At 38.5% G+C, this 25,823-nt stretch overlaps 1 protein-coding gene across 9 annotated transcripts in view; it reads left to right on the forward strand.

Annotated features, from left to right (window-relative positions):
- The window catches only part of LOC139748098 (E3 SUMO-protein ligase PIAS4-like), a 91,258-nt gene that overhangs the window by 34,858 nt on the left and 30,577 nt on the right, over window positions 1-25,823 (forward strand). For all 9 annotated transcript variants that reach the window (XM_071660723.1, XM_071660722.1, XM_071660717.1 and 6 more), the window contains exons 4-6: window positions 17,737-17,858; window positions 19,513-19,614; window positions 22,396-22,503. In XM_071660723.1, coding sequence (XP_071516824.1) covers window positions 17,737-17,858; window positions 19,513-19,614; window positions 22,396-22,503 — 332 coding nt within the window. The remainder of the gene's footprint in view (window positions 1-17,736; window positions 17,859-19,512; window positions 19,615-22,395; window positions 22,504-25,823) is intronic.

The following is a 25,823-nucleotide window of genomic DNA, read 5'->3' on the forward strand; positions in this document are numbered from 1 at the left end:
TGTATTAGGGCATTATCAAGCAGATTTAGGTAAAGCCCATGCCCCAAGTTATTGAAAAGGTATCCTCCCCACAGATAATGGTATGAAATCTCATACAATGATTGAATTGCTTTCATTGCTAATTTCTTCTATCTGGTCATACAGTTTTACATGTACCTTTGGTGTCTGTGCTGGAGGCCCATAAACTTATTCTACAGTTACTCTCTTTTGAAACTTATCTTTGATGTCTTCAACAATGAAGTTGGTATCAGCAGCAGCAACATTTTTCAGTCCAGGACTTAAATAAGATCAACAGTTTAGATGAAATTTAACAAGGAGCAAGACAGCACCCTTAACTATATTTTCTTTAACACTTTTAGATATAGTGTATTCAGAGATGGTGTATTTGGCAAGGAAATCTCAATTTCTCATATCTAACCAAGAGTTGTAAATACTGATTACATATCATAATTTTCTTCCAAGGCAGTTGTCTTTTAACTCCGAACATTATTTATGTATACTCCTTGCTTTAACATAGAATTTTCTAATACATGAGCAAGGCTTTCTTTGGTATGTGTATGTGCAGCAGAGGCACTTGGAAGCCTGCCTACATGAACAAAGTCTGTAACCTCGACCTGAACTGTCCCATCATGATCGCTGCCTGCCTCGTTTCCTGCTTTCACCTCGGAATTGATCTCATGCTGCTGTATTCTTCTTTTTCCCTGATCTGCCTCATTCCCAAATGGTAGTGCCAGCAGACACATCCTGTCATGCACCCCCATTGGCCCATCCCCCACCGCTGCCTGTCGGATGGGCTATCCTGCTTGAGAATTGACCACTAGGTGTTCTATTTGGCAGTGTTCCCTATCTTCCTTGTTTCTATCCAGCATCTAACCTCTGACCTGTAGGTTACCTATCCTGCCATATCCCTTCTTAACCTGAACCCCACTTTGTTTTTCTATGCCCTAAATACCTAACTAGTTTATGTCTGTTGAAAAAAAGAGCCTTATGTTTTCATCTAACACTCTGCCACGATAGGTTTTCCCCATTCCATTCAAATGGAATCTATCCTTGGCAAATGCTTCTATCTCAGCTAAAATGATCTATAAATCTATACAAATGACAATTTGCTCCCTACAGTAAGCCTTAATTCTGCTACTTATCCCCCGCATTCTACTGTGGGTTAACAGATTTACATCATACTTGAGCAACAGTCCTGGTATAACTAACTTCCTATGGCACTCTTTGAACTTGCTGATGAGATCCCTGTATTTTGCAAAAGTTTCATTTTGATTTCCCTTTGTCTATAATGTTTGTCCCTACCTGGACAATAAACATCAAATTCTCGGGAGTGTTTGAGACAGTGTCATCAGACTTCCCCAGAATATCTTCCTATTTAGCTCCAGGAAAGCACTAATTTCTTCTCTTCCCTTTAACACAGAACTCTTAGTCCTGATCCTTGACTAATGAATCCCAACCAGAATGATGTTTTGATCATCTTATGCTGTAGACTAACCTATTCTGAGACGGGAACTCCATTTCCTTAACTTTTTGTTTGTTGACAAATCTTCCTGTCTGGCTGGAAGGAATATCTATCATCTAACTTTGTCTCCACAGAAACCAATCTGTCTTCTAAGCTCTCTGCTGTATTCGTCACCAATGATTTGTGTTCCTGTACATCGAGTGTTTTTATAATAACATGGCTTGCATCACTTTCCAACTTATTCATCCTATCTAGTTTTCTAAAGCCTCATTGTTCTTAATTTCTAAATGCAATTTTTCTAGCAAAGTGTAGAACAGACAAGAAATGAACTTATCTTCTTCCTTAATGAGCAAGTCCTAGATGAATTCCCTGCAACAACTAGGACAGCTAAATTGTGGCGTAGGTGCCATTCTTCATATCACAACAGTGAACTAGGGGCTGAGAAGCTCATCCACTCACAGCAGAGGTCAGGGGTTGTATATCTTACTCCAATACTTTTTTGCTTTTTCTAGCGATTGCATATGGTGTCCATTTTGTCTGTCCCATTTATTTTCAAAGGTGATACGTGATTAAGGGTTATTTTTTGCACAAGCATGTGATGCTCTCTTGGTGAAATCAGTGCACATCTGTTTGCTGAGACTAGCGTTTCTGACAGTGTGAGTACCAACTACCTGCTTCATTGTGCTTACGTTATCTTGAAGGAAGAGTGCTCTTTTGTAATTCTTCCTGGCTGCTACTATTTCTTCCAACTTTGTGCTCAAGATAGTTGGCTCATACCTTTGTAAGAAGGAGAAAGCCTGAATTCCCACGTGAGATTTCGAGGCACACTGGGTGTTCAGAATGCTCAATCAAGCACCTGCTTCCTGCAACGGTTCATCACTACCTTGCTTCATTCGGATCAAGACCCTATGGACCCAAAACATGGACCATGTCAAGACAACTGCAGATGGTGATCAAGGCCAAAGGAGAGATAGTACTAGAATGGAGGTCTGACATTGCCTTTGAAAAATATACGAGGCAGTGAACAAAGTATTTTGTGAAGTGTTTTAGATATCTGGATAGAACTTGGCCCCGGATAGAACCATGGAAGTGGAAGTGAGTCATAGAGTGAAGGAGGATTGAAGGTTCTGAGAGCGATGAAGAATGTGTGGAAAGAGAGAAGGCTGTCTCAGAGAGCAAAAATGGGTATGCTTGAAGGAATAGTAGTTCCAACAATATTATTTGGTTGTGAGGCATGGGCTATATGTAGGGTTGTATGGAGGAGGGTGGATGTTTTGGATATGGAAATGGTTGAGGAGAATAAGTGGTTTGAGATGGTTTGATCGAGTAAGTAATGAAAGGGTGAGAGATTTTTTTTTTTTTTTTTTTTTTTTTTTCTCCCGCGTTTGCGAGGTAGCGCAAGGAAACAGACGAAAGAAATGGCCCAACCCACCCCCATACACATGCCTTGATTCAATCCACTGACAGTATGTCAACCCCGGTATACCACATCGCTCCAATTCACTCTATTCCTTGCCCTCCTTTCACCCTCCTGCATGTTCAGGCCCCGATCACACAAAATCTTTTTCACTCCATCTTTCCACCTCCAATTTGGTCTCCCTCTTCTCCTCGTTCCCTCCATCTCCGACACATATATCCTCTTGGTCAATCTTTCCTCACTCATTCTCTCCATGTGACCAAACCATTTCAAAACACCCTCTTCTGCTCTCTCAACCACGCTCTTTTTATTTCCACACATCTCTCTTACCCTTACGTTACTTACTCGATCAAACCACCTCACACCACACATTGTCCTCAAACATCTCATTTCCAGCACATCCATCCTCCTGCGCACAACTCTATCCATAGCCCACGCCTCGCAACCATACAACATTGTTGGAACCACTATTCCTTCAAACATACCCATTTTTGCTCTCCGAGATAACGTTCTCGACTTCCACACATTCTTCAAGGCTCCCAGAATTTTCGCCCCCTCCCCCACCCTATGATCCACTTCCGCTTCCATGGTTCCATCCGCTGCCAGATCCACTCCCAGATATCTAAAACACTTCACTTCCTCCAGTTTTTCTCCATTCAAACTCACCTCCCAATTGAATTGACCCTCAACCCTACTGTACCTAATAACCTTGTAAATATGGTTCTTGGAAGTTGTCACTGATAACCATATTTTCAGAGAAATTTCGTTATCATTAACTCATATGAGGATGTTATAGCATTGGATAAAAGATCAGTGATTTATGCAGTGAAAGAAGTATACGCATTTGAAAAATATGTATAGACATTACGAGAAAAAGGATGTTTCTTATGCCATGTTGACAGAAAAGGTAGCTCATGGAATCGAGTGTTATTTTCGTGGACAAAAACTTGTTCATAGATCATGAAGCTCATTAATTGTGTAAGGACATCCATTGCTCAAGATATTGTGCACCCTAAAACGGCACATTGATATATAGGCAAAGGTAAGAGAGATATGTGGTAATAAAAAGAGTGTGGTTGAGAGAGCAGAAGAGGTTTGTTGAAATGGTTTGGACATATGGAGAGAATGAGTGAGGAAAGGTTGACAAAGAGGATATGTGTCACAGGTGGAGGGAAGAAGGAGAGGCAGGACACCAAACTGGAGGTAGGAGGATGGAACTGAGTAAGATTTTGAGCGATCGGGGCCTGAACATGCAGAGGGTGAGAGGCGTGCAGTGAAGAGTGAATTGGAATGATGTGGTGTAGAGTGGCCGAAGTGCTGTCAATGGACTGAACCAGGGCATGTGAAACTTATGTGGTAAACCATAGAAAGGTCTGAAAGTCATGCTGAGCAAATGGAAAGTAATGAGGGTGGGAAAAAGGGAAGCACGGCCTCAGTATGATTATTTATTACCCAGCAACGATTATGTGTGGGAGAGGGACATGGAGATAGCCATTGTCCCTCATCTCTCACCAGTGTTCCATATTTGGAGAATAGTTAAGGAAGGAAACATACTGTGTGCTGGAAAATATCTGAATAACTTTCAGGTATAAAGATAAAGAAATATTTGCAAGCTATAACTAGAATATTCTTATGTTTGGTCAGTGTTTAGAAAAATACAGGTGCTTCTCAATTTACTACCATCTGTACATACGACTGGAAAAAATGTAAATGAAAAAGACGTTCGTAAATATGAAAATTACAGTTGGTAATTTCTCTGCCAGCGCTAATGGCTGCATGCGTACGATCGTGAATGTCAGACAATCCCAGCATTGTGTACATCACAGTGTCTGTCTCAGTTCTCGCTCTCAGTAACCATTCAGTAAACATGTGTTATTCAAGTGCATCTAATGAATTTTCATACTGAAACCACTTTTGTATTAAACCACATGGAAGACAATGTCCAAGAGAAAAAAGCTATCACATGTTGATAGATGTGGCAAGAGGCCAAGGAGAATGCTCGATTTGGAATTGAAAATGAAGGTAATCACCCAATATCAAGGAGGAAAAAAGTTAATGTGATTGCACATGTTCTACATTTGTCCCATTTGACTGTCTCCACAATTTTAAAGGACAAAGAAATAATGTCTGAAGCAGTGAAAGATTTGGCAATTATGAAGTCTATGATGATAACAAAGCAACGACAAGGGCCCATCCATGAAATGAAGAAGTTGTTTGTGTGGATGGAATATCAAATTTAAGAATGTGTACCACAAAGCTTATTGATAATTCAGGTGAAGGCTAGAAATCTTTTTGAGACTTTGAAGGGGAGAGTAGGAAAGGATTACATCGAGAACTTCACAGGAAGTCGTGGTTCAGTAGATTTAATAGTAGATATAGCTTGCACAATGTATGAGTAAAGGTAGAAAGAAACTTCAGAATCATATGATGAAGCTGGTTAATGAAAAACAAGATAATCATAATAGAAATTGAGTTGGATAAAAGAATGCTATACAGGTATACGAATTCTACCTGCCATGCTGACATGCTTCCGACTTAAGTCCATTTTGTACAATGAAGCTGGTTAATAAAAAACAAGATCATCATGATAGCAATTGAGTTCAATAAACGAATGCTGTACAGGTTACAGGTGTATGAATTCTACATGCCATGCTGACATACTTCCAACATACATCCATTTCGAGATCCGACTGTAGGATCAGTTGTTGGACACAAAGTAGTGACATTCAGGAATAAAAAGGCAATGCATGTTGGACAGAAGAGATTTGAAATGTGGAAGAGGAGAAAAAGGCATATGGTAGATTGCTCAATAGGAAAGTACTAGTGAAAGTTCAGCAAAGGAGGAGGGAAGAATATGAAATATGTAAACATTTAAGAGGCTGATAGAGGAAAGCAAAGAAAGAGTAGATGAAGATTTTAGAAGAAAGTTAAGTAAAAAGTTTTGAGATAATAAGAAACTATACTGGAAGGAAGTGAAAAAGGAAAGAGGTGGATGCAAGAGTTGATGTGAGAAGTAAGGAAGGGGAATTGCTTAGTCAAAACGGGGAAGTGAAAGGAAGGTGGAGAGATTATTTTGAAGGACTGATGGATGTGGGAGAAGGGGAGGCAGCAGTTGTTACATGTATGGATATGGAGGAGGTAAGGAAGAGGATACAAGTGCAGGTGCCTTTGGAAAAAAGAGAGGTGAGAAGGGCAATAATGAGGCTGAAGGTAGGAAAGGCACCTGGAGTAGATGGGATTATGGCTGAAATGCTAAAGGATGGAGGAGAAAGTGTGATAGAGTGGATGCATCTTATATATAATTTAGCATGGAAACAGAAGGTTATGTCTGAGGACTGGATGAAAGGCTATTATTGTTCCTTTATTCAAAGGAAAAGGTGCTAAGAATGAATGTAGCAATTATAGGGGAACAACTCTCTTTAAGTATACCAGGAAAAGTGTATGTAAGAATACTAATTGAGAGGGTGATGGAATTGACTGAATGCAGAATAAGTGAAGAGCAAGGGGGTTTTAGGAAAGGTAGGGGATATGTGGATCAGATTTTTGTTGTAAAGATGGCTATGGAAAAGTATTAAGTGAAAGGGAAGAAGTTGTATGCAGCTTTCTGGATCAGGAGAAAACGTATCACAGAGTCTAGGGGAATACTTTGTGGGATGTGTTAAGGATATATAGCATAGGGGAACAAGTGTTGGATGGTGTTAAAGCCTTATGTAGAGGAGCAAATGTGTGTAAGAGTGGATGGAGAACTGAGCGAAAGTTTTGGGATACACGTGGCTGTGTGTTGTCACTCTGGCTTTGGTGCATTACATATGACAGCAAGAGACCGAGTGTGAACGGATGCGGCCTTTTTTGTCCGTTATCCTGGCACTACCTCGCTGAAGCAGGGGGGTAGCAGTGCAGTTTCCTGTGTGGTGGGGTAGCAACAGGAATGGATGAAGGCAAGCAAGTATGAATATGTACATATGAATATATGTATATGTCTGTATGTATATTTATGTATATGTGCATTTGTGGGCATTTATTTATATGTGTGTATATAAGTGGATGGGCCATTCTTTGTCTGTTCCCTGGCACAACCTCACTGATGCTGGAAACACCAATTGGGTAGAGTAACAAAAATAAAAAAAATTATATATATATGGATGAAGTTATAAGAGAGATGAAAGCAAAATCTAGGGAAAAGGTTTGCAGAGATGGAGTGAGGTGGTGAAATGTGGTGGCTTGTGCAAGCCTGTTTGTGGATGATAGTGTTGTTTGCTGCGAGTGAAGAGGAGTTGTGTGTTTTATGATGTGTGTAAGCCTAGGAGATTGAAGTTAGATATAAGTAAAAGTAAAGTAATCGTGTTGGAAAGGAAATGGAGTGAAAGTATAGAGTTTGTAGAACTATATAGAGTGAAAGAAGAAAATGTAATGAATTGTGTTGTGGATATTGGGGAAAGAGACTGGAAGAAGTGAGGGACTTTAAGTGTCTGGGAGCTGTCTTGGGTAAGTGTGGTGATATGGAAGGAGAGATAAGGGAGGAGTCATTGGGTCCTTTAATAGAATAATGAAGGGCAGAGATGTAAGTATGAAGTGAAGAGAGGATTAAGGGACAGCATAGTCCTCCCAATCTTGACCTATACAGCTGAAACATGGATGTGGAATGAAGCACAGAGGTCAAGAATCCAGGCTTTGGAAGTGAGCTATTTGAGAAGAGTATGTGGTGTGACTTGATGGAATGAAAAAAAAAAGAAATGAAAAGGTGTATGAGAGATGTGGTATGGCAAGGAATGCAAAGGGAGTGAATTGTGGAATGGTAGAATGGGTGAAACGTAATACTTGGAGGTGATTTGGGCATGTGGAAAGAATGCAAGACTGGGAGTTTACAAGGAAAGTATATGATAGTACATTTAAAGGGGTTGGTGTGAGTGGAAGACCATCTGTGACATGGGCAACTATGGTGGAGGAACACTGGAGGGAGAGAAACAGAGGAAGAATGTGTGGAGTGGTGTATGCGAGGAAGGCATGTAAGGACAGGGATAAGTAGAAACTCTTGCCATGGCCACCCCTTGTTGGGAGTTCATGGAGAGAATGGGCATCAGTGATATAGATAGATAGTCATTGCACCAAAAGAACAAAGAAATCAGAGAAAGTCCAGAGATGGGCAACAAAGCTGGTACCAGAATTAGGAGAGCTAAGCTAAGGGGGAAGGCAGGAGGCTCTAGATTTACCCACCATGGGAGAGAAGACTGACGGGCAACCTGATCGTAACCTTCACAGTGGCCAGTTCTGTAAGATATGTAGGGAAAGAGCAACTAGGGGATATGATATGAAATTAAGTGAGAAATATATAAATAAGGATGTAAAGAAATAGTTTTATATTATAGTAGTTATAGTTGTGTCAGTTTAATGGAACATAGTGACTGAGGAAATGGTTAATGCAGACAGCATACATAAATTCGAGATGTATGACAGTAGAGAGTATTCAAGAGATGGGGCCCCACAAGTGTAAAACTCCCTTCCCGTACAGAACGCATTGGTAGATACATACATACACAAACACTTATATTTACTGTAAATGAGATGGCTGCGATTAGAAAGCCTATTTGCGCTCATTGTGTGATGTTAAATGTAACATATTGTTGAAGTTTAGATCCAAGAATTTCAGTTAATTCCTTCAGTACGGCTAAATCTCATTCTTGTTCATTGAGATTCTGATATATTTGTTCGAGTAAATGATTTTTGTCAAGAGTGTTTTCATAATCTTCATTTAAGGAAGACTATTGACCTTCAGACACTAACTGCTTCTTAATAAAGTTACTGAAAATCAAAAGGTGGATCTGGTATGAGAATTTTGCTTGAATGCAGCTCAGGGCATACAGCCAACAGAATGTTTGGATACATCCTATTTGCCTTATGTATATTATTGTATCCATGCAAATTTTTTCATGCAAAAATTACAGTCAAGATGATTTTTAGGTTCTCTCCATGTCATGGGAATTCCAAATAGCATGTGTTTTTTCTTACTTCCAGTCCATTGGCGTAAGCTTTCCACACATGATTTGCAGACAATGTGGAATCCATGACTCATCCCGATCACCAACTTTACAGCCAAAGTACGCGTGATAATGTCTTTTTGCTTGTCCAGTATTTCTTCTCAGATGTGCATTTCATAGTGTACACAAATGTTCGAAAATTGTTGAGTGTATTTGTACTGGCTCTTAAGTATATCTTAATTCAAACCTGAAACAAAGTAAAAAATGCTTAGTTACACATTTGAAATTTGACAAAATGTATTCTTGTTTGAAAATAAAGTACAAAAGTTAACTGGATTAAGTAATTTTCCCATCGAACCTGATGGAATGCCAACAAATATATTTGTATTCATTTGCATAAGATGAAGTTGCTAAAACCTCCTCACAACTCTCACATCCCAGTGTTATTCATATATCTACATTCTATTTTTCTGCCTACAGTAATTGACCAGGTGCATACAACTTATCAGTGTACTTACACTTGTCATGTTTTAGTAAACAAGTCTCCATGCTGATATATAGACTTTCATGTTTTTGCTGTATACATGAAATTGTTTCATTAAGCAAAACTAGCATCCTCATTAATGATTCCATTCTCACAAACGAAATTTTTCCTAAAGCACACTAAATACAAAATCTTCGTAGTGGAATCCTCACTTTGAAATACCTTTGTATCTTAATAGTTCACTTTTTGCACCACCTACCTCTTACATGGTCAACCTCTTTCTTTTTACTGACCCTTCATCCATGTTCGTATGAATCTTCTTTACCAAGGCATCACTTGCAATAGGTCCCATATAGCAATGCTTTCAACATTGCATCTTTGTAGCATTTCTGTTTGTGCAACTTGCCATCCTGGCATCTTATGTCTTTTTCTGTTTTCCTTTTTCCCTTTGTAATTGTGTAAAATATTTATCCCTACTGTTTGTGCATTTTACTGGTGGGTGTCCACACATCAGAGTAGGGACACCATTCCTTCATGCAAGTTTCTTGCTTAATTTACACTTAGATTTTTTATTTACCATAGTTGTCAGTGCACTTATAAGTTTTCTGCTTTTTCTTACTTTGCTCTCAGTGGCTTTTCCTCTGCCTTCTTTTCTGATAATTTTTCAAAAAAATTTGCTTTTCCTCCTAGGACCCCTTTTATAGGGCTTGTACATCATCGATTCCTATTTACACAAGCAAGGAAATGATGGACTATTTTGGAAAAAGGTCTTTGAGACTATTCCTTTCTGTCCATATATGGCACCACAATCTTTTTAAAGGTGACTTCAGATGTGCCATATAACTTTCATGCAGGGCCTTGTAACACCTCCAGTATGGGTTGGTTGATGAAATAGGAACCTGGATTAGGCTAGAATCTATGGAGTGGGAGGTAAGCTGCTAGAAGCAGTGAGAAGTTTTTATCAAGTGTGTAAGGCATGTGCACGAGTAGGAAGAGAGTAGAGTAATTGGTTCCCAGTGAAGGTCGGTTGCAGCAGGGATGGGTGATGTCCCCATGGTTGTTTAATTTGTTTATAGATGGGATAGTTAGTGAAATGAATGCAAGAGTTTGGAGAGAGGGGCGAGTATGCAGTCTGGTGGGGATGAAAGGGCCTGGAGAGTGTCAGTTGTTGTTCACCGATGATCCAGCACTGGTGGTTGATTCAAGTGAAAAACTGCAGAAGTTGGTGACTGAGTTTAGAAAAGTGTGAGAAAGGAGAAAGTTGAGAGGAAGCGAGTAAGAGCAAGGTTCAGCAGGGTTGAGGGATGAGTAAATTGGAATGTAAGTTTGAATGGAGAAAAATTGGAGGAAGTAAAGTGTTTTAGATGCTATATACATTTTTGGCATGTGCAGATGCCTGTTGTATGAGAAAGGTTGGAGGTAGATAGATTAGAAAGGGTAGTGAGTGGTGGGATGAAGAAGTAAAGTTGTTAGTCAAAGAGAAAAGAGAGGCATTTAGATGATACTTGCAAGGAAGGAGTGCAAATGACTGGGAGATGTATAAGAGAGAGCAGCAGGAGGTCAAGAGGAAGGTGCAAGAGTTGAAAAAAAGGGCAAATGAGAATTGGGGTGAGAGAGGATTATTGAGCTTTAGGGAGAATAAAAAGATGTTTTGGAAGGAAGTAAATAACATGCATAAGACAGAAAACAAATGGGAACATACATCAGTGAAGGGAGGAAGTGATAAAGTGATGAATTGAGGAGATGGAATGAGTAATTTGAAGGTTTGTTGAATAAGTTTGATGATAGAGTGGCAAATTTAGGATCTTTTGGTCAGGATAATGTGTGAAGTGAGTGTCAGGGAGAGTGGTTTGATGAAGAGAGAAGAGGTGGTGAAAGCCTTGCAGATGAAATCCAGCAAGGAGGTGAGTTTGGATGGTATTGTAGTTGAATTGAAACAGTGAATACGTATGAAAAAGATATATACATATTTTGGAACAGTCACTGGCTGTCTGGCAACCACTACACAATGGAATAAATATCCTCCTAATTAAATCTTGTCTCAGTGTGCTGAGAATCTAGTTCTATGCAACTGCAGTAGACCCAACTCACTCTAACCATTCCATCTATAGCTAAATACCAGTCTCCAAGTAGAAAAAGCTTACTACTACCTTACACTTAAGAAACCTTATAGTCTCAGATCCTTCCACCCAAAACAAATATAATACCGTCAGAACACATACACATTGAAATATCCTGACAAACATTAAACAACCACCATGCCACCTCAGTCTTCAACTCCACCTCGTGAGACATACGCCTATTAGAAGCCACATTTGTTAAACAAACAAGGTCACATTTTATGGTCTGTGTTCAGAACATCACCCATCCAGAGAACACTGCAAACATCATTTCAATGTATTCAAGAACCTTCATGCCCACGATACAACTGCTACACTATACTCTCAATTGCCTTTCCCTCTCCACGCATAGGTGCACACAGTACTTCACATAATGACCTATAGTTCATACAGTTAGGCATGTCAGACTTCCTGAGTGCTGCAGCAACCAGATAAAAAATCAAAGGACATATGGGGTTGGAAGTAATTAAGTATAGGAGGAAAGAGTACCTGTTGTACCTTAGTTTACAAGTTGTGGATACGCTCTGTTTGGAGATTCCTTCATTAGGATTGTTGAATTCCAATGTTCTTGTGATTCATCGTTGAAGATATACTTATAAATATATATATATTTTTTGCCCTAGGTTTTATTTTATTTGACAGTTTTTTTGAATCAGTCTTTAAGTGGATGTGCTTATAAATAAGCTCATGGGACAAACTATAGAGGAAAAATAAAGGTTTTGACAATTGAATTTTTTTTTTTTCTCAGATATAGTGTCATGTGAAAAAAAATTCTTCATTTTCTTAACCTTCCCTTCTTTCCCCTCCTTTTCTCAAAAAACCTGTTTCCTGTACATTCTTTGACTGCCTTGGGTAGGCATCCCTAATTTTGTGAATTATGAGCTATGACTGGCAGAAAGTGAGTGGATCAATGATGTCATCCTGGTAGCAGTTGCTTATTGGCTGAGAGCTACCTGAGGAATGAGCGAGCAGTTTTGATCTCCCTTGGTGGTTCACAAAGCATGAATGAAGGTGTGTGCCTCCTCGCATGAAATCACAAAGGTTAGAATGGTTCTGACCTGTGTATTTAGTTCTCAGGGAATAGATCTCTCGCTTGTGGAAGACTAGCTTGGAGAGAAACGGTTTTTCAAATTTCAGTACTTATATTTTGAGTGGGGAAGTTGGCCAACTTTGCTGTGAGTAGGCTTGAACCTGAAAGTGGGTAGGCTGTGAATAGTCTTGTTGCTTGGACTTGCTAGCCTGTGAATTGCTTTGTTGAGCAACTCGGCAACTATTATGGTGACTTTGTGATGTGCCAGTTGACTACTGTGCTTTAGATAAGTAATGCGTGATAGCCTTAATTATTGTGGAAAGAGACCTGACTTACCGAACTGTAAAACCTTGATTCCCAAGAAAGTAGTCTGTATTGAAATGGAGTCTGTCCGACATTTCATGCATAAGCTGACTGGTGTCATCCTACTCAAGCACAGTTGCCAACAACATTGTTGATACTGCTGGTGTTTTGTTTTCATGTTGGTGGTTGTTTTAGCATCATTAGCATATAAAGTGAACAGAATTAAACAACCATGCCCCTAAAGATAGTGATGTTAAGAGAAACTATCTGTAAGTAAAGATATATTGTATACATTAGTTTATGATGTTCGTTTTATCATTTTATGTTAGCATATATTCTGACCATAAAATTTAGTTCTATATACTATGTATTTATCTTGATAGACCATCCAGATTTAACGGACAGTCAGAGTTAACTGACACCCCTTCTCCCCTGTCTCCATTAGATCGCCATTATATTGTAATTTGAAATTGGCAGTCAGTGCATCTGGATGTGACCTCTCTAATTGTGACCTTAGAATGAAGTCCTTTCCTTTCATTGTGTCTGGTGAATGAGTTTAAGGAAACCAGTGAGAGAGAGAGCCACAGAGACTAGTTCTGAACTTGTCCATAGTCTTGTTTTGGAGAAAAGTTTTGTGGAACTAAATAAGAGCTTGCTCCTCAGTGAGAGGGACTGATCCACTCTCAGTACTAGATTTCATTGTAACATGTACTAGTATGGATTTTAAGAATATTTTATGAAATACCAGTTGAAAACATGATTATGTAATGCTAACATTTGACTGTGTAGTAAATGAGGACATCAGAAGAGCAGAATTGAGACAAGACATTAAAAGAAGATATAGTCATAGAAACCACCCAAGTTTCAACAATTTCTGTGATAACATGATTGGGATGAGCAGTCGCAGTATAACACAAACCCAGCTGTCCATGCACCATGGGATGCTGATACTGCACATGCCATGTTGCCCACTGTGTCTGTTCTTTGCTAGCATTCAAAGGGTGAGGACACACCATTTGCCACTCATTTATTTCTACACTTCCACCCACTTGAACCGGTCACCGCTATGCCCAAGTCCTGAGCATTTTTTTTTTTTTTTTTTTTTTTTCCTGTACAGATGAGCCTCTATAAGATACTGATTGAACTTGAGCTTGGTCTAGTGTTTCAGCATTTGCCTGCTGTTATGGTGTTAATGAGAGTAGTATCTGCTCCGTAAAGAAGAAAAGTGAATGTATCGGGAAATATTTTGGATTGGAATGCACCAGGAAAGCTTTTTCTAGCCATCTATTTCCACAAAAAAGTTCTTACCCAAAAGATTTGGGAATTTCAAGACCAATTGAAATTTTTTTTCTTATTAGAATATTGAAGATTATGGTAGCGGAATGTAGAAAACAAATATAGGAGTAAGTTTGGCTCATGCCTTACTATGTAATTACATGAATAAGTGTAATGTAATCATGTAGCACATTCTGCTACACAACTACACTCAACATCACTAGATATATGCCTGTCACAAAGAAAACATTATTTTTCTTTGTTTTGTACAACTTTACATGAAATTTGTTGCTATTTTTCATTGAGCGGGCATACCAACTAGCCAAGCAAGTGAATCCTTTATAGTCCTCTCTCAGTTTGTTAGGCTAACTTATTGTGCTTTCCTAATAGTGCATTGTAAATAATGAATAAAATTCAGTACGATTGTTATGAAATAGGAAGAACTTTGTTTTCATCTTATGATCCATGCTGTTCTTCATTACTTCTTCTTTATCATCCAATCTCTAAAGCTGCTACTGAGATGGAAACAACTGGTTACAGCACTATTTAATGTCAACACAGATGCACAAGTGCTATGCATAATGCATGTCACCAACTCATTCATCGCCACCTCATACACCTGAATACAGATCCTGACTTAATTCACATGCTTAAGCAATACATGGCATTGACATATATGCCTCTGACTTTGAATTGCGTAGAGTATAGTATTAAGAAAAATACTGTAACATAAATAAGGATAGTTCAGCATTTTGAATTTAGGGAAGTGAGTGGTCAGTTATCTCACATAAAGTGAATATAACAATAAATTATAGTTCTTATATGAATGTTAACAGTAGATTATATTCTTTATATGATATTTTTTTACACATTTCTCTTTACATTCTTGACCAATGCATAAACTGAGGTATCAACATATTCAGAAAAAATATAGTAAAAATTTACTTACAGAAGAAAAAGGAAAAATTTAGAGAAAAAAATATAGGAAAGATTTACTTAGCACTTGGATTCATATCATATCAGTTGTTGTCACTTGGTGAACAGTTAGGTAAATTGTATTATATGTTTTTATATGTACATCTCTGTTAATTACGTAGAGTACAATATTGAGAAATATAATGTAATAGAAATATGGGGGTTAACATTGTATATTTTGGAACATTTCCAGTAAAGGGAGGAGAGTGCAGAGTGGTAGTTTCAGTTCAAGATGTACATCCTTCCCAGTGAATGATACAGTAAATTGTGTTCTATATATGATTTCCCACAATTTTCTCTTCATTAGGTTTATGACTAATTCATGCACTAAATATAAGTTACATATTAAGAAAGATATTGGGAATGTGGGTGGTACAGTAGAACAGTTGCAAGGCAAGTGGTATTATGTATTTGAGTTAGATTGAGAATATTCGTTATTTTTTTAATGAATGTTAGGTCACTTGTATTTTATTTACACTCTGCAGGTATGTATTTATATAGTACCTCTCAGTAGGTACTTGCCCAATGTATGAGCTATTAATTATCTACATATTCTGAAGGAATGAACAATAAAAGCTTACCTAGCTTATCCAAGAGTCCTAAAGAAATGAGAATGTGACAGATAAGCAGATACCTGTCAGTCATTTTATATGTGTGCTGTGTATTATTTTCATTGCTTGGATAATGTTTTGAGTGTTATTTGGAACATTAGTTCCTTTATTTACAATGCTCTTTTATATACATGGAAATGGATGTCACAATATAATGCGATGTGCTACCGTAAGAAGTTTTCTGGTGCTTATCTCATGATCCTACTGTACCGAAATCCAAAACTTAAGGAAGAAAGACCAGTTTCTCTTCTAACCCTAACATATGGAGGAGGTAGCCTAGGACACTGGCTTTAAGAATGAGTAAAACAACGTCAGCAGAAAAAGGACCATGATAGAAATTGACTTAGAAATTGATTGTTTGCTATAATTCTTAGTTGTTGGTAAAAACTGATTGTTTTGCTGTAATTCTTAGTTGTCAGTACCACCTTCAAACTGGAAGTACCCTGTGGCCAGCTAACATTAGAAACTGTTTAAAATCTTGATAAGTAGGTATGACAAATATATGAAGATTGAGTACATGTACTTGTCCACAGTCATACAGTCTTTCCTTTTCACACATAATACTTGACAACATTTAACTCATACAACTCATTCTTCATAACTAGGTTCTCCTACAGTGAATGCTATGCTCTAGCCCTACCTTTTAGGCAAAATAGTAGAAGCAATTGTTCAAAGTAGCAGGTAGGAACCTTAGGCAGGAACAGTAGTAGAAACATTAGGTAGAAGTAGTAGGTAGAAACATTAAGTAAGAGCATTAGGTATAAGTGGTAGGGTGGAATAGTAGGTACACATGTTAAGTGGAAGTGGTTGATAGGAACATTAGGTAGGAGACTGAAAAACTGCGATAGAGTTGCACTCTTCCAGTGGCCTGGTAGTGGTAAGGTACTTAAGGGAGTGGTACCAAGTGAAGGTTGGTCTGTGGCAGGGGTGTGATGCCACCGTGGCTGTTTACCTTCTTTATGGAAAGAGTGGTGAAGACCTTGGAGACAGGGGCGAGTATGCAGTGTTGGAGATGAGAGTGCTTGGGAAGTGAGCGAGTTTTTTGGTGACGAGGTAGCACTTATGGCAGATTCGAGTGAGAAACTGCTGAAGTTGATGATCGAGCTTTGAAGAGTATTATGTGAAAGGAGGAAGTTGAGAGTAAATGTGAACAAAAGCAAAAGTGTTAGGTTTATCAGGGTTGAGGGACAGTTTAGTCAGGTTTTGAGTTTGAATAGAGAAAAATTGGAGGAAGTGAAATCTTTTAGATACCTGGTAGTGGACGTGGCAGCAAATGGAACCATGGAAGCGGTAATGAATCTTAGGGTTGGTGAGGGGTGAAGGTTTTAGGAGCACAGGAATGTGTGAAAAGAGAGATCATTGTCTGGGAGGGCTGAAATAGGTATGTTTAAGGTTAAAGTTGTACCAATGATATTATATGGATGAGAGGTTTGGGCTATAGGTGAGGATGTGTGGAGGAGGACAGATGCGTTAGAAAGTAAATGTTTGAGGGCTATATTTGGTGTGTGGTGGTATGATCGAGTAAATGATAAAACGTTAAGAGAGAGGTATGGTAATAAAAAAGAGTGTGGTTGAGAGGTATAAGAGGATGTGCTGAAATGTTAGGAGAAATGGAGAGAATGAGTGAGCAATTTTTGAGAAAGAGGATATGTGTCAGAAATGGAGCGAACAGGGAGATCAAATTGGAGATGGAAGGATGGAGTAAGAAAAAAAAAATTGAGCTAATGGGGCCTGAACATGCAGGAGGGAGAAAAGCTTGCATGGAATAGAGTGATTTAGAATGATTCTGTATACTGAGGTCGACGTGCTGTTATTGGACTGAACCAGGGCATGTGAAATGTCCAGGGTAAACCATGGAAAGGTCTGTGGGGCAGGGATGTGGATAGGAAGCTGTGCATAACATGTGACAGATAGAGAATGGTTTTGAGCAGATGTGGCCTTTCTTCATCTGATCTTGGTACTGCCTCACTAATGCAGGAAACAACAATCAAGTATGAAAGAAAGAAAAAGATATGTATGTATTATAACTTTTGGGAGTTTTGTTTATGTGATTAGAATTTTATCATGTTTCTTTCTATTTTCAGCACCACAGGGATCAGGTCGGTATCAGGAGTCCACGTTCACATTTTCCCTCACTCCACATCAGGCAAACAAAATAGCTAATTCGAGAGATTTACGGCCGGGGAAACAGGACTACTCTGTTCAGGTAAGAAGCGAACTTGTTTTGGTGTCACTCTTCATTTCAGTTGAGTATTGATAGTAATTCAAGGTAATCAGCAGAAATAAGAATGTATGGAAGATAGGAGTTACACTAACATTCTTGCATATTGATGTAATATACAGCAAATATGTAACTGTCTTTCTCTTGAACTTTGTTTCACTTTCACTGTTATTATTTCATATAAGGGCATAGCACTGGTAGTGAGTGCTTGGGTAACTTCACCCGTATATCAATGAATTGAGGTTACCTGTGGGTAACGTCACCCATATATTTATGAATTGAGGATACCTGTTAGAATTCCCAGATAAAGTTCTAGATTGGGGAATGGGTTGTGGTATGTTGGTGCGGAATGCCTTTGCAAGATGTATTATGCTTTGTTTCCCACCAGGCCTGGGAGAGGGAACTTTTACACACTTTGTGTAGACATTGACACCACAACCAAAATTTCCCTATTTATTCTTATATATAGATGATATCCTTGTAGATTTTGCTTAGAGAGTATATAAAATAAGATGAAATAAAGAACGGATTATTAAATTCAGGCAGCAATTCAGCTGAAAATTTATAGTTGACAAATTACATAATTAGGGGTCATATTAGTTAGTAGGTAATTAATCGCAAAAGCTTTAGATCAAGGTGGGGCTGGATACCTCTACACTTTGGATGAGCATGAAATAAGTCTGTCTTTTTAGTACTAGAAGTTTTATTGAGCAAATTTTGTGGTTTATACGTTATTTAGTGGTGATTAGTTGAAAGTTAAGTTACATTTTGGTTGAATTGCAATGGTGTTGTGTTGACATTCATCATGTATATAATGGTGAACATTAAGTGTGAAGTTTTTTTCTTGTTGAACTCAATTGTATATAATGGTGAACATTAAGTGTGAAGTTTTTTTCTTGTTGAACTGCAATGATACTGCTACCACTTTCTAAGTTCTTGTTCTTTCACCAACTCCTGATTTACTCCTAAGACATTTCCAAACCATTCCTCCCCTATATCCTTGAACTTTATTTCACTCCGAGCCAGAATATCTCGGTTTCTTTTCTAAAACATGGTATGTATCTCTCATTTCTTCTCATCTTGGTCTCATCCACACACACATTGAGACAATCCAGCCTAATCCTTCAAGGAGGATGAGCACTCCCTACTTGGTTCCTTCTTCTGCTCCATCTTTTAGAAGTTGAAATTAAAGAAGAGGGTTTCCAGCCTCCTGCTCCTTCCCCCTTTAGTCGCCTTCTATGCCATGCAGGGAATACAGTGGTAGAATTATTTCTTCACTGCCTAAGGGAAATGGCAGTCAAGTGTAATGATAATAGGGAACTGTGGTTTCAGTGCAATGCACATGACATCTAGACATTGGTTGTGAGTGGATTTGACCTTTTTCATCTGTTTCCTGGCACTACCTCACTAAAGCAGGGGGTGGTGATGCAGTTTCCTGTGGGGCAGGGTGGCACCAGGAATGGATGAAGGCGAGCAAGTATGAATTTGTATGTATATGTTTCTATGTATATATGTGTGTATATGTGTGGATGGGTCTTTCTCTGTGTTTCCTGGTGCTACTTTACTGACATGGGAAACAGCAATCAAGTATTAGATGAATTAGTAGATGAATATATTTATGATTTTTATTTCCTTTCAGGTTCAGATGAGGTTTTGCCTACTAGAGACAACTTGTGAACAGGAGGATAATTTCCCACCTAATATTGCTGTTAAAATAAATGAAAAAATGTGCCCCTTACCTGTAAGTATAGCATCTATTATATTCTACAATGAAGATTTTGGTTTTTAGATAAAAATTTTGTATACGAAAACTTATAAACCCATTGCACCATTTTTGGAGAAGCATGAAGCCTTGGATTGCAGGAATTGCTCTCACGGTTTTTGATTGTGTAATTCTTCAGTTACAATCAAAGAGTAACCTTTCCTAGTAGTACAGCATGTATGCTTAAACTCTGTACAATTGTTCCTGTATTTTCATTGCTATATTGCTTCCAGCTCAGTTTCATCTGAATGATAATAGTGACCTCCTCTTTGCTTAATTTTCCCATATGTATACATGTTATTAGCTCCCCTTGTTTGTTCTTTATGTAACCTTTGTTCATTTTATGGAGGTACCCTCCATAGGATGAACAAAGAACTTGAGTTTGTGTGCCTAATGCTGTCAGGTTTTGATCACAATAATGAGGTGATCCACATGGAAAGTGAGGAGAAGGTTCTTCTTTCTCAACTGCAGACAGGCCCCCTGAGCAAATGAGAGAGCGCTTGTTTCATGGGGGTGTTAAAACTTTCACCACCCAAAATAGGGTGCATCCCTGAGGACTCGCCCTTTTTTACCATTGCAATACTTACGAGGTTAGAAGATGTTTGTTCAACTGGGCCAGTAGCCATACTACAATTTAGCCTGTGTTGTTGTGGCTTTGAGGTGAGGAGGTATCAAGGATTCAGCCGTGGCTGTCATTCATTTGCTCAAGTTTGCATAGTGTGGACCTGTTGACCGTGGTTTATGTCACTTGATGTTTTCATTTTTTGTTTCCTTTCTTTATAGATATTGTACCTGCATCTTTATTGATAATTAACATTTTGGAACATGATTTTAAGTATAGGGAAGGCATTGAAAGAAAGGTCACTGTCTTTATGGACAAACTTGCATGTGTTTAATGGTATAGTTGTCCTGTTGGTGTTGCATATACGCAGGAAGGGAGGATTTCTTGCCACATGCTCCTGCCCCTCATAGTCACCTTCTTTGACATGCGGGGAATGCATGGGCCATATTCTTTCTTCCCTAACCCCAGGGCATGTGAAACATCAAGGATAAACCATGGAAAAGTCTGTGAGGCCTAGATATGGATAAGGAGGTAGCTGTGCATTAAGTGCATTACACATGACAGCTAAAGAATGGATGTGAGCGGATGTGATCTTTTTTCATATGCATTTACAGAGGATTGAAAGGTTGTGCTGGATTTTAGACTTGTGAGAGGGGTCTTTTAAGGTGTTGACCATTTTGTAGTTTTCTTCTGGAGGTGAGGATCAGAGAAAAGTGGCAGTATGGTGTAATGAATAATGGAAACATAACAGTGTTGGCAATTGAGAAGATGAATCGCAAAGAATGCAAATAGTATGAAAGAAGGGTTTACGAAAGTTTAGATGAAAGTGCAGTAAGTGTAGGGATGCAGTCATCTGTGAATGAGGTGTTTGAAATATTTAGAGAATGACTTAAAGGTTGTAGAATTAGTAGTTGGATACAAGGTTGTGAGATATAAGAAAATGGGAAATGCATAGTGAATGGATGAGATTAGGAATGGTATGGAAGAAAATAAAAAGAGGTAGATTACTTGCATGGAATGTACCAGTAGCAGTTCAGCAAGGGAGGAGGGAAGAATATATGATGTTTCAATGGAATGTTAAGAAGCTGATAGAGAAAAGCAAAGAAAGAGTAGATGAAGATTTTGGAAGAAAGTGGGAAATAAGAAATTGAACTGGAAGGAGGTGAAAAGGGAAAGAAGTGAATGCAAGAGAGAAATGTCAGTGTCGGAAGTAAGGAAGGGGATTTGCTGAATGAAAAGGAGGAAGTGAAAGGAAGATGGAAGGAGTATTTTGAAGAACTGAATAATGTGGGAGAGAGTGAGGCAGCAGTTGTTACATGCATGGGCAATGGAAGGAAAAAAAACCCTCTGGCATTCTTTTGATAATCTTAACCCATTTTGAGAAGATTCCTCTGATATGTCCTTTGTGTCCATCCACATAGATAATCTCCTGCCCATCAATAGATTGTTCCCCTGTATTCTTCCTTGGTGATTCACTTTCTTAATAAGCCTCCTAAGGTGGACAGTGTTAAATGCTTTCTGGCAGTACAGTTACAAGCAATACACCCAGCCTTAGTTTTGTCAAGGACGAAACTTTTTCTCTCTTTGAAATTTAGTATATTTGTTACATATGACCACCTATCCATAAAACTGTGCTGTATCTGACTTAGAGACTTTATCTTTAGAAAGTCATACTTTTGTTTTTCATTGCATCTTTGAAATTCCATAGCATCCAGTAGTCTTGTAATAAGCATTTCTTCTTTCCCCTTTCTTCCTTATTGAGTGTATGACCTTTCAAGCCAAAAATAAGTTAATTACATTTATCAATTTCCTGTGTTGTTAGTTTTTTTAATTATTTTACGCACCCCTCAGTTAGGTCTTTCAGTTTTGAATCATCAACCTCAGCATCTCTGTCATTCTTGAGAATCCCTCCTTTGGCTAACAAGCAGTAGCTCTTTATGCTGTGTACTTCTATAAGCCTTTCATCATCTAGGCCACAGACTTGTCTTGATTACTCCATGTGTGAAAGTGCATATTATCATTTAATTAACTGTGTAACTGTATGACCTCCGGTCTGTGTTCCTTATGCTCTGTGCACATGCATATGCTAGTATGTGTATTTTGTGTATGAAGTATTTGCTTGAGTATAGTAAGCATACGTTTCCATATGTATGAATTATTTGACTCTCATTTATAAGGATTTTATTTCTCTTCACCAGACCCCCATCCCTACCAACAAGCCAGGAGTAGAACCAAAACGGCCATCACGCCCAGTAAATGTTACTGCTTTGTGTCGTATATCTCCTACAGTTACAAACAGAATACAGGTAAGTTACACGTTGTTTCTGGCTAGTTTGTCACGTTGGCTCGTATGTCCTGCTTTATGTAGATGTATTTTTTCCAATTAATCATAAAATTTTGCCAAAAGAGTTTCGTTAACTCTGAGAGGACTGAGTTTTGAAATTTTTAGGGGTCCCATGGTCCAAAATAAAGATTTTTTTTTAATCAGTTGAAAGGGGGCTGTGGTTTTAGTGCATTGCACATGATAACTTGTGAATGGATGTGAGTGAATGCAACCTTTCTGTGTGTGTCCGAAGGCAACCTTTCTGTGTCTGTTCCTTGCACTAGCTCACTAACATGAGAAGTGGTGATAAAGTGTGAAAAAACTCAAGCAAATTGAAAAAGAAATGAAAAATCCTGTAAATTATACACATTTGTTGCTGCACAGGTATTTAGATTTGACTTGCTCACTTGGCTTATCACACATTTCTTGACTTCAGCTGTTGCATCCTTCTTCATTACTTACTTGCCACCAACAGTGGATCACTGATATAGCTCACTTGGCTTATCACACATTTCTTGACTTAAGCTGTCTCATCCTTCTTCATTACTTACTTGCCACCGACAGTGGATCACTGATATGCAAAGAAATTTTTCTCATTACTGTCAGCTCCTCATATGTCATATCATTATTGCCAGAATGTATTCCCTAAAGATGCAATGCTGATTAGCCCATAATTGGCAGGTGTACCAAGCATACACACCATTGCCATACTATTGTATTGTATGGGTAACTGAGACTTTACGATTCCCTTTTGGTGCTAACTGTAGTTACTTGTGACATATGGCATTTTTACCTGCCAATAAAGTACTCCTTTCAGTATGAATTACAATAGGCAGGAAAAGGCATCCAGTACAAGTACAGCTAAGGTTCTTACTGGGTAAAACATTGTTTTATGTATGTAACTGTCATTGTATTCCTTTTCCAGGCACTGATTATAATACTAATTGCTTTTGACATATGGGCACCTCTAGACACTAATAAATGCGTTTCTTTAAATCAAATTAAGGGCAGGAAGAGGCAGCCTGTGAGAGTGCAGCTGTTGCCCTACAGGAGTTTAAAGGTCTCATTGGATGACAGGAAAATATACCCTTGAACAAGATACAGTAATACCCTCGAAAGGTAGCTTTATTCTATCTATGATACTTCCCAAGTTTATGAAACTTGTAATGCTCTAACATGTAAATACCATCTGTTTATTTTTCCAGATATCTTTATACATATATATTGTTATATATTACCACAGTCTCTAACATTTATTGGATTAATTTTTTTCATTAAAGGCAGGGAAATTAGGTGAGTTTGAATAAGCTTGCCGGTAAACACTAATAAAGCCAATTATTACAATAAAGTTTTATTTCAAAGTGGACTACAGTCTGATATGGACTAAAGTAAGGGATTCGGATTTGAAATGTTTATTCTCAAGAGAAAAGGGACTCCATCCACAATATGGTGAGGTACTGCGTTATAGTAATAAGGGAATGTACCCAGATCATTCAGTCATAACAAGATCCACAAGGAAGAGACAAGAGGGAGATATGAAAGGAACTACCAGATAACAAATGTTTGGGGATGAGATTGGATTATGCTTAAAAGCAGGACTAGCAGTTAACACAGATAGAAGAAGGGGTTCAAGAGACAGGAATCAATTCAAAGTTCATGTGGGGTGTCAGGAGATAGGAGAGGGATTTAGGGATCTCATGTGTATAGTCATCGGGTATGAACATGAATTCAGTTTAGTAGAGGGGATTCAGGAGGTGCATCATTATAGGAAAGAATATGAATTCATTGACATGTTAAATGCTGACATTGCATGTACGGGATGATTCACCTATAGTAGTTGACTCTGAGCATCATTGCATGTACGGGATGATTCACCTTTAGTAGTTGACTCTGAGCATCCTGTGTGTGGGATCTCATTTTCAGTTGGGTCATGTGTGGCAGTAGGGGTTTCAGTAAGTCAGAATTCTTTCACTGACATCTCGTAGGGTATTTCCATACATAGTCCATATTTTTTCCCCTAGTGATTAGTATCATTTGCAGTGCTGGAGGGTATGGTGCAGCAGTTTTTGCCTCACACAAGCTGTTCTCCAAATCTGTAAATGTTTCTTGCGGGTCCTTTTGTTTGTATAAATACATCTGTGCCTGATTCTTCAAAACAAGCACATGATCCACACATCCTCATCCAGTTCCAAAGCCACATTGTTCCCCCAGATTAAGCAGGATGTGTGAAGTAGTTTGGGGACGCCACAGAAAGTTCTGTTGAGCTTTGCTATGGATGTGAGGCTTTAATTTTGGCTCAGTGCTAATGACGGCTAGAGAGTTGATGTAGATGAATGAAGCAACTCTCTGTCAATTTCTTGTGTTACGTTGCTGTTTGGGGAAGTGGTGAGCAAGAATGAAAAAAGATTGAAAATGAAAAGAGATATACTACCATGGTTTTGCAGTCAATATACATGACCACAGAAGGGAAAAGAAACAAATGGTGAGGCAAAAAGCTGCATTCATATTGGTGACGAGGTTGAGGCTGGCATCTTCGTCTGATCATTCACCCAGCCATTGCTTCCCGCCTCCTTCTCTGTGTATTTATTTACGTATCTTTCCATCCATGGACGTGTATAATGTAAGTATGACCATGGAAGTAAATTGTCTTTAACCAGTGATATTCTTGTGATGAATCTGTGGAAAATATTTTGATTTCCCACTGCTCTGATAGTTACCTGACAACTCGTATTTCTTGTTGCAGCACCACACATTATTTTGTTTTGACCCTAAAATACTTAATGGTTCTTAAAGATATTGGACACCCATATTTATATATTTTATATAGCCTGACAGGCAGTAGATATTAAAAGTAGATTAACAAACATCAAATGTAGACTGTACATACATGGAACTGAGGATTTTTTGCTTGTTTTTATAGGAATCATCCCCATTCCAGCAGGAAGAGGCTGTTCATCCTTAATGAACTGTGATTGTATTGCTAAGTTGATTAAAGTACAAATAATTTCATAGAAAAGATTAGAGAGATATACACACATTGAAACATAATTGGACTGGGTTGACTGGAGCAACATTGGCCAGTCAGATGTCTGCTTACAAATGTCAGCCAGTCAGTGCTCAGTTTTCTCATAGGCTAGCTGTACAGCAGTGACATGTTCATTATTATTATTTTTGTTTTCACGTAGACAGCTAGCGGGTTTTCAGAATGTCCACGTTATTGGGGTTTTGGCCGTCAGAATGGCCAGGTTTGGGAGGTATTTTTGTAATGTAGTGTAGAAGTACAAATTAGCCTATACTATTGGC

This window comes from Panulirus ornatus, chromosome 72, assembly GCF_036320965.1.
Source record: "Panulirus ornatus isolate Po-2019 chromosome 72, ASM3632096v1, whole genome shotgun sequence".
NCBI lineage: Eukaryota > Metazoa > Arthropoda > Malacostraca > Decapoda > Palinuridae > Panulirus > Panulirus ornatus.